Consider the following 10,000-nt stretch of genomic DNA (forward strand, 5'->3'; position numbering starts at 1 on the left):
ACTAGGAAGAATGTATGCAATGTGTTAATTATTGAAACTGTCCTACCAATTTGATTTGAAACTGTCTCATTGCTATTTGTTTATCAATAAAATTATGGGAGAAAAAAAAAAAGATAAAAGTTTACACCAGATAGGATCCTTTAGTCTCTCTTGCTTAACTATTAAGGACACCAAAATTGAATTAGGCATTTGTGGGATGCACAGTTTCTAAAATAAGACCAGCATTTTTAAACTCAAAACAATAAAACTACTTTACAAACAAAAGCAATTTTCCAAGCAAATGTAAGCACATAATGTGGAGATTCCCAAAAAGTACAGACATGCCTCACAGTGGCTTAGATTTTTTTCTTCATTCTCCATTCCCCAATAATTTCTAACTCTTACATTTTTTTGAATAGTCTTTTGCTCCCTGATTGGTCTTGAGCATATTCAGTATATATGTTCAGTTCCAGTGCTTTTCTGGATTTGGGATGAATTCAAAAGACATCTGTGAAGTCAGAGAGCAGGTTCCCAGATGCTTGAGAAGGGTTGAAACCCTTACAACATTTCTGCCTTCAGCAAAAACGTATTTCAATATAATTATAGTAGATAGCTTTCAATATGTCATCTCTATTATAGCTGCTGTAAATTATAAAGTGAATTGCCTGTATATAAGTATTTCTTCTGGTACAAGCAAAGTGAGAAAGCTGCACAGAGCATGATATATCTTCTCCCTTTTAACTGAGAAGAAATGTTGCGGTCGAATTTCATTTTTAAAAACCAGTGTGCCCATTTCCTTTTGGTAGGGATGGGGAAACCATGACAAACCTTCAATTCTTAAAAACAAAGCTTCTAAGCCCCTTGCTTAAGTTCATCAGGAATTTACCTATCCTAACAGTTGGGTCTTCAATCAAAAAAAAAAAAAAAAAAAAAACTTTGAACGGTACCATAAAGATACTTTTCAAAAGTTGTAGCCAATCAACAAGAAGGAGGAACCAGGCTTGCCTCTCAGCTAGAGGAGCACAATGCACCCAAGATAAAGTCTTAGGAGACAGCTACAAGCTTTGTAAAATTATCATATTCCTGTTGAGTGTCAGAATCAAGAAGACAAAAGGAAAAAAAATTGTTTTCTTTTGGGTGGTAGCAATGCTCCAGAATCTTACTCTAACATATAATATATTCCATGTCTAATATTCCAAACACATTCATAAATGGATTTAGATATTTAAACATCATAAATCATTAAATCTGAGCTTATATAATGGAAACAGATAATCAACATGATCAAAAGTTCAACATATGAACTTTTCTGGGGAAAAAAGGATTTTAAAGACAACATGTTACCCACACACATGCACGTGTGCACGCGCGCACACACACACACACACACACACATACACAGTTCACCCCTGTAGCTTGGATAAAAATTTCCTCAAATTATAGGTTCCAGTCTGTTCAGCTTTGTACATATGGTAGTACTTACACGGTATTTTAGTTTACTGCAGTAGTGGTATTTGTTAATTTTGTGGCATTCTAAATCTAAAAAGGATTCAGATACATTTTGATTATAGGTTCAATGAAAAAGACAGTACAGTGAAAAACTAAAATTACTATGTAGTTTTTATTGTAGTAAAGCTCAATGCAATTCTGTAATGAAGCCTCTATCTTAACATATATGTTCTATTTACTGATATACCTTCTGTCACTCAGAATACTAATGATCACTTTTGCAAAGAAAACATAGTTTTGTGGAAACAAATTAAAATGTTCTCCCATGTGCTTTGTTTCCATTTCAAATACAATCCACTAAGGGCAAATCCAAAATGTACTTGATTTGTTTCTGAATTCTACATGGGCAGCTACAAAAGTCAATGGTCAAGGATGGCATATTGTCAGAAACTGATTTCAATGCCTGATTCTGACACTAATAAATGACATTGGACAAATCATTTAACCTGTGATTCTCATTTTCGTATCTCTAAAATGGAAATTACAGTATTATCTATTTTAGAAATATACTCCCTGGGCTGGCGAGATGGTTCAGTGGTCTAAAGCACCTACTTGAAACAAGCTTGGCAAAGCACAGGGACCTCGGTTCGATCCCCGGCACCACATGCCAGCCAGCCCCGCCCCCTGGTGGGCTGAGCTGGCCACACACACAAACACACAATAAATAAATGTAATAAATAAAAATAAATAAATATTAAAAAAAAAAGAAATATACTCCCTTTACTTCATATAGCCCTCTTTAGCCCTTCTTCTAACATCACAGTATATTTCTGAAAGATCCATATATTCTTGTACCCTAAACAATTGAAAAGAAAATTACTCCTTTGTGGCAAAAATCATCAATCCTAATAACTTAGGAGAACTACAGATGGAAGAGCAATAAAAGCCAGGTCCAAGACAACAAGAGAACTAAATGCTTCCATACAATTTCTAAAACAATTTAGAACTTATAGAGAAAAGTTTGTAAAGCAAAATTCTGCTGATTTGGGCTAGCAAGATAGTTCAGTGGACTAAGCACCTGCTTAGGCAAGCACAGGAACCGGGGTTTGATCCCTAGCACCACATGCCATGCCGGCCTCACCCCCAGGTGTGCTGAGTCAGCCAATGAGACCCAGCTTGGTGGTACATGCCTGTAATCCCAGCATTGGGAGGCTAAAAACAGGAGGATCACTACAAGTCTGAGCTGCATAGTGAGACCCTCTACCAAACACATTAAAAATTTTTTTTTAATTCTGATTCTTCCAATTAATCATCATACCACATGTATTTGTCCATAATATTGCAGAAATTTCATGTATTTTTGCTTCTGAAAGTATTTAAACATGAGAACAAAATATGCATTAAATGGTTATTAGGCTACTACTATAACTAGAAATAACACTCATGATTTATTTCCCAATTTTATATTTAATACTAAAACACACAAAAAATCTTAAGTGATACAGAACCTGTGTGTTACATAGGTGTATTTTTAAAGCAAAGAAACAAAAGCAAACAAATATCCTGTCCCCCTTAAAAATCCTGGTGATTTCATTCTAATATTAGCTGAGATTAGAGTTACTAAAAATCTAGGGAATCTATAAGGTTGTTTTTTTTTTGTTTTGTTTTTGTTTTTGTTTTTTTCCCATATTTAGTTACAAGGTCTATAGGATCTCACTACATAGAACATACTCGTAGTGATTCTCCTGTTTTAAGCCTCCCAACTGCTGGGATTACAGGCACATGCCACCAAGTCCAGTCTCTACTGCCGGCTCAGCATGCCCCATGGGCAAGGCCAGAATGGCAGGACAGGGATCAAACTGTGGCCATTGTGTTCTGCCTAATTAGGCGCTTTGGTCCACTAAACTATCAGGCTGGCCCCAATCTAGGGTATTTCTAAAGTTATGAGGCTCAAATCCTGTCCACTGACTAATGCCAGCCAGCAATGCCTAACTTCGAAAAAGGTGATGTGGAGAAAATAACAAGGCAGAGGGGAAGAAACATGGCTAGGAATAGTAAGAAATCACCTTAATTCTTTAGCCAAAATGTGGGCCATTTGTCATCTAATATTGTACTGTACATATTTTCAGGCAAGGTGAATGGTGATATCCACCTAGTAAATATGTACAGATGTATTTAACATAAAGTTATGCAATTAGAATTATACTACAAATTAGAACCATTTTCTACTGTTTATGCTCAAGGCAACCTTTTCAACTATGATTTAGTCTGTTTACATTCAATTATTCACATGTCAAATAAGAAAGCTAGATTTTTTTCATATACACGTATATGATAATTTTTCCAAAATTCTTTTTTTAAAAAATGTATTTGGCACAGTGTCTCATTATACAGCTCAGACTCATAGTGAACCTCCTGTTTTCAGCCTCCCCAGTGCTGGAATTACAGGCATGTGCCACCATACCTGGTCTTGGTGGCCAGCTCAGCATGCTCGGGGGTAGGGCTGGCGCTGACCTGTGGTTCAAAATTTTTATTGACATACTCTCTTCCAAAATTTATTCCTACAAATGAAATACACTTTAGATCCCACAAAGTCTTTATTTGAAAAAATAGAAAAATTTTATAGTATTAACTTACATTTCATGTAAAGATCTAATACTCTATAAATCTTTCTTCTCTCTCTCTAAAAACAATAACTCCTGGGACAGAATTCGGCATTCAGTACCATAATATCCAGAGTATGAGAAAAGGCAATGGAGGTTGGGAAAGAAATGTAATATAAGTGAAACTATATAGTTAACTTATAAGAAAAACCAGTATTAAAACTGAACATGAGTTACTAGGGATTAGTGGAGAAAGTAAGACGGAAGGAGAGGGATGAAGAACACCAAAGAATCTTCAGGACAATGAAAATATTCAGTACGGTCCTATTAGGTTGTGTAATTGTCCAAGTCCATAAAATTCACATCATCAAGAATGAACCATAATGTAAGCTATGGACTTTAGGCAATGACACGTCAATGCAGATCCATCACTGTAATACTGTATCACTCTAGTGGGAGATGCTGATAATGGGCAGGGCTATGCATATGTGGCACCAAGGAATATGTAGATATGTCTATAATTCCCTCATAATGTCACTGTTAACCTAAAACTGCTCTAAGCACAAAAAGTCTTTTGAAAAGCTCATCAAGAACGTAAAATAACACTGTAGTAGATGATTATACTATGACTAAAACTTGCTTTCAAATTTTCCATCAGAAGGGCCGGCCAAATAGCTCAGTGGATGAAAGCACCTGCAAGCAGGAGCAGGGGCTGAGGGTTTCATCCCTAGGCCTGCTGTGCTGGTCCCAGCCCCCGGGGTGCGCTGAGACGGCAATTGAGACTGGGTGTGGTGGCACGTGCCTATAATCCCAGCTCTTGGGAGGCTGTAAACAGGCAGATCACTACGAATCCAATCTAGTAGTGAGACCCTGAACACTCTGGAAATTCTTCCCTAAAAATATAAATAAATAAATAAATAAATAAATAAATAAATAAATAAATTTTCCATCAGAAAGTCTAAGGGAGAAATAGACAAAAAAAATTGCAAAATGTTATTTTGGGTTGACTCCTACGAAATCATCGATACGCAAATTTCTTATTTGTGAGGCACAGTATTCTTATGCTACGCTGCCCAGGCTACTCTTGGTGGTTTGTTTTATTTATTTAGTTATTTATTTATTTAGGTGCTGGGGGAAGTGAACTCAAGATCTCTTGCTTGCCAGGCAGGTGCTGTACCACAGAGCTACGTTCCCTGCCCCCAGGCTACTCTTGGAATTCCTGGACTCAAGTGCTTTTACTGTCTCAGCTTCCCAAGTAACCATAACTATAGACACCTGCTGGGATTACAGCACTGTGCCCAACTTCCAAATCTATCTGACCCTCAAAACTTGGTAACTGCATTGGATTCAACCCAATACTATTTCCTTATTTTTTGTGTATGTTTAAAAGTTTCCATGAGAATGGTTTCTTAAATTCCCTTCAAATGAAAATTCTAATCAAATGAGAGTTCTTCAAACTAAAAAGCATTTTAGCTTTAAACTAATTCAGTATGTTTAAAATGAATCACCATTTTATCTTCTTAGCTTGAACCTAGAACCCACTTATTCTCCTCCATATTTTAATATCTCTGAAGTTTGGAAGCATTTTGTATTTAATGGGATGATTTAGTTAAATTGGCAAGGTTGACATTTTTCTTGGTGGTACATAAAACAATGCAGTTTAAACTCTAAGATACATTAGATTTGATGAAGCACAGTTAATAAAATTGCTGAGAACAGAACTTTTAGTCCTTAATTTGTTTGTAATCATAAATTTAAATAACAATAAAAATACATAAATTTAGCACACAATGCTGAGTATGTTCTGTCTTAAGGTACCCATAATTATCCTGGGAGGTTTCATCCTTAGAAAGACAGCCAGAACCTGCTTACTTTGTGAAGTTAGTTCATTTCCTATATAGTAGTCTGGCATAGTCTATAAGAATTAATTCCTGGGAGGATTCTAGAGCTCACAGAATAGGAGATAAAAGCTCACTTATGCAATGCCTCCCTTCAAAAATTGTTAAAGTTTATGAACAAAGCCAGCATGTAAATATAATTATACAGAGCTCTGAAGGTCACCAAGTATGTAGTGAGTCTGAGGGTTTAGGGTAGAAGATTATAGGAATAATAGTAAGGGCTCGTGCATGTGAAGAATAAATAAAACTAAAACAAGTCGATGGGATAAAATAGGGTTAGCTTCACCTCCAAAATCTCAACAGGTCTTCATTTCATGACTTCAACAACTCATTTGGATCTTGGCATCATCCTTATATATTTTGCTCTTCATATTAACACCTACCCTTCACAGCCCTCAAAATCATTAGCACTGTATAGTAGAAGAGCAATAGAGGGTTTGTGCAGGACTATGAGAGTGGCGGCTGCTGACCTGTTCATATTTCTCCAGTTCTGTGTGATAGATTTGTCTGATCTGGGTCAATTTGGCTCTGTAATCTGAGTGTTCAATAGAGTTATCTGAAGAACCTCCAGAGGCTGCCGCGGCTGCAGCTGCTGCCGCCGATCCCCCACCTTTCTCAGGACCTGAAACCCCTTCTGCCAAAAGCATATTGTCCAGTCTCATTAGCTGGGGATCGGGAGGGTCTTCCTCCTGGGCTCCTCTGATGCTGAGACCTTCAAGGAAAAGAGAGACAGAGAAGAAGCGAGAAACAGAGGACAAACAGTGTGAGTATTTTGTTTATTTGAGAAAATGATCAAACAACATCAGTGTACTACAATTCATGCTGAGAATTTCATCATTCACATTTGATCAATATGTCTAAGTACAAAAATTACTTTCAAAACAATACTGACATGCATTCCAAAATTTCTAATATTCTCCAAATTATCCCACATTGGATTCTTAGGAAAAGGTAATCCTGACTTCTTGGAATAAGTTAATCATACAAGTTTGTTAGATTTAGATGATTTTACCATAAAATAGAAAGGGGGAAATTGAGGGTTTAAAAAAAAAAAAACTAATTTCAGAGATATAAAAATACATTCAAAAGGTAGTTGCTCTATCTCTGTACAATTGGAAAAAGTCATAACTAAAATTCCACAAATTAATCCACAAGCTATACCCAAAAATTAGAAAATAAACAGGATTAGATGGCAAAACCATCATGGAATTTCAGAAGAAAATGTGTAAAACGAGGCATCTAGCTATAGTTACCATATATTTAAGAAATTGTCAGCAAACTATAAAACCAGAACACTAAATACAGTATTAAAAATGTGCCACAGATGTGGAATACAGTGCTCGACACAGTAGTCTCAATCTAATTTTGCTTTTAAATCAAAAACTTCCTAAGTGATGCCCAGTCAGCAACCTCTTCTGAGTACTATAGATCACAGCTGACAATTCATAGGTTTAATCAGGTCACACAGGCTTTCTGCCAAGATGTTTTCGACAACACAGAAGACAAAGTTTAAAAATAATTATCATGGTACAAAAAGCACTGGAGTCATGACAGCTCAAAATCAGCATTTTCATTAATGTGTAACAGAACCTAATATATCCCAGCCCAATTAACCTCTGTGAATCTGTTTAAAAGCAGGTTCCCCACACTATTTATGAGGCTTCTTGGGAAAGAGAGGGAGAGAAGTTGGCATCTTGCATGTTTGTATTTGGATTCTGCCTTTTACATCATGCCTGTTATTGTTTATCCACAGTGGTACACACTCTGTGTCTACTGCAACTTACATGACAGTAACATCTATAAGCTGCCAAGTACTCAACTGATCACCAGCTCTGTGACTTCTTATGCTAACCTAAAACTACCATCAGTCTTTTAAAGAGCAGACTGCATCCATAGGTGTCCTGAACTACACCCACAGCCTGACAGCACTCTTGGTTATCTTAACACACACAACTTTAATTTCCTCCCTTGAAATGAAAGTATATTTTAGAATAAGTTCAAGTAGATAATGAAACAAACATAATTAATTTAAAATTATATCTATTGCCTATTCAGAGGCAAATAGGTAAGACCTAAAAACTATAATATACTAAGACAATAAATTCATTCAGGGAAACAAATTACATGTATGAGTCTAACAAGATAAAATTTGTATTAATGTATTCATTCACTGCTGATAACCAATTTGGCTATTTCTTTTAGAATAATAACAAAAAAACCTGCCTAATACTGACCTAGAATGGCCTATATTAATTAAGTTGGTGTTTTAATATCTTTTATTTTCTTCTCTTCTAATTCACTAAGACATTTTAAATGTTATAATCTTGTGGCCTGAACATGCTCACAGTTCATACACGAAGTTTTCTATGTCCTTGACATGCTGTAAGGGATTACTAAATAATCTTTTATCTTGCACTTTGGACTCTGTTTCATTTTATATTTGTTTGGGGGCTTCCCTAAGTTTATCCTTTTTAAATTCAATGTTTGCTCATATTTTTGCATATTTATTACTTATTTTATTTACAGATAATGATGCTTCTCCTAGGGTGTGTGTGTGTGTGTGTGTGTGTGTGTGTGTGTGTGTGTGTGTGTTTAATCTACTTTCAAGATTATGCCAGCTTTCTAATTTTTCTTTTGTATGTATTTAACCACAATGACCTTTTACCTATGGACATATGATGAATTTAATAGTAATGAACAGCCATACTTGATTACAAAATGTTTACAGTCCTCAGTACTTCCCTATACAAGTGCAAAAGACAAGAGAAGATGCCCATGACTAATCATGGGGAAGCAGACAATATGGGAGACACAAGTAAATTCATCAGGAAGAAATACAGAAGTCTCAAGTATATTTTTATGCAACCTAGTATATAAATAAACTATCACCACTATACCAATAGGAAGCAACCCTTAATTTCAGTAACAGTGGATACAAAAACAATTTTAAGTATAAACAACTAGCATAACATTTTCCTCTTGTGACAAAACAATTTTATTCCTAAAATCCTCAGTAAATCAACATGCATTTGCCTCGAGAACAAGGAAAAATGTCTTGATACAATCTTTCAATACTTACTTTATAAATTATATGCATCAAATCTCATCAGAAAAATCATTTCCTGACAAAAAATTCAGAGTCCGTTGCATGAAAAGTACTAAAACATTTTGCAACTAGGTAGCACTGACACTGTCAATATCAAGTCATTTTTATAACTATAGCTTGAAGAATGATTCCAAATTTTTTCTCTTTTAAGCAAAATAATGGTAATAAGAGTTCTAAATAGTAATATGTGGTTTCCAAAATTATTTAAAATTTTAACATTTATTTTCTTACTTTACATTTGAGTTATTACTGAATTCTTAATCCTCTCTATTCATGAATCCACTCAATTACTTAGCTTACTAACCTTCCAAAATCATACTTGTCTTCCAGTCATAATATCTAATCCTCTGGGTACCTACACAAATTGTAATGAGCTAAATTTACAAAGGTTAGAATAAATCAGACTGCGAGGTGATTCTAAGACCCTAATACTTTCACTGAAACTTGGTAAAATAGTAATTTATAAATTGGTTATTCTTGCTTTGTATCAGAAATATGTGTATACTGAAGCATATAAATAGGTTCATAAAGTTTTATATCAGGGCTCTTGGTCATCACAGCAGTATAAAGTTGCGTGAAAAAAAAACCATCAACAAACGTATTTTCAATCTATTTATAACCACAACATTCATTTCAGTATCTCTAAGATTTAGACAAATCACACAAACACAGTAAAACATTGTTTAACAATGAACTTGGCTTTGTTATAAGCCCACAGTTTTTGCATATCTTTCAGCAAATCCTAATTAGCTGTCTTTCAACATGCTGTGCACCTGCCCCACAGATAATGGGAGAGAGCATCTGCATAGACGACTGCATTCCGAGGGCAATAAATAAATTGCGGGTCAAAATTATTACAAAGCTTTCTCTGAATAAATGCATACCCTTCACAATACTAAGCTGCAGATGTGAAAAGTACCTAAAGCCCACTCAAATGGTTATGGGGCTGTTTGAGTTTAATAATC

General features: G+C 35.3%; 1 protein-coding gene across 4 annotated transcripts in view; it reads right to left on the reverse strand.

Moving 5' to 3' along the window:
* The window catches only part of Pbx3 (PBX homeobox 3), a 238,717-nt gene that overhangs the window by 58,190 nt on the left and 170,527 nt on the right, over nt 1-10,000 (reverse strand). For all 4 annotated transcript variants that reach the window (XM_004641564.2, XM_004641563.1, XM_023701664.1 and 1 more), the window contains exon 3: nt 6,400-6,641. In XM_004641564.2, the coding sequence (XP_004641621.1) occupies nt 6,400-6,641 (242 nt within the window). The remainder of the gene's footprint in view (nt 1-6,399; nt 6,642-10,000) is intronic.

This window comes from Octodon degus, unplaced genomic scaffold, assembly GCF_000260255.1.
Source record: "Octodon degus isolate 3935 unplaced genomic scaffold, OctDeg1.0 scaffold00138, whole genome shotgun sequence".
Taxonomy (NCBI): Eukaryota; Metazoa; Chordata; class Mammalia; order Rodentia; family Octodontidae; genus Octodon; species Octodon degus.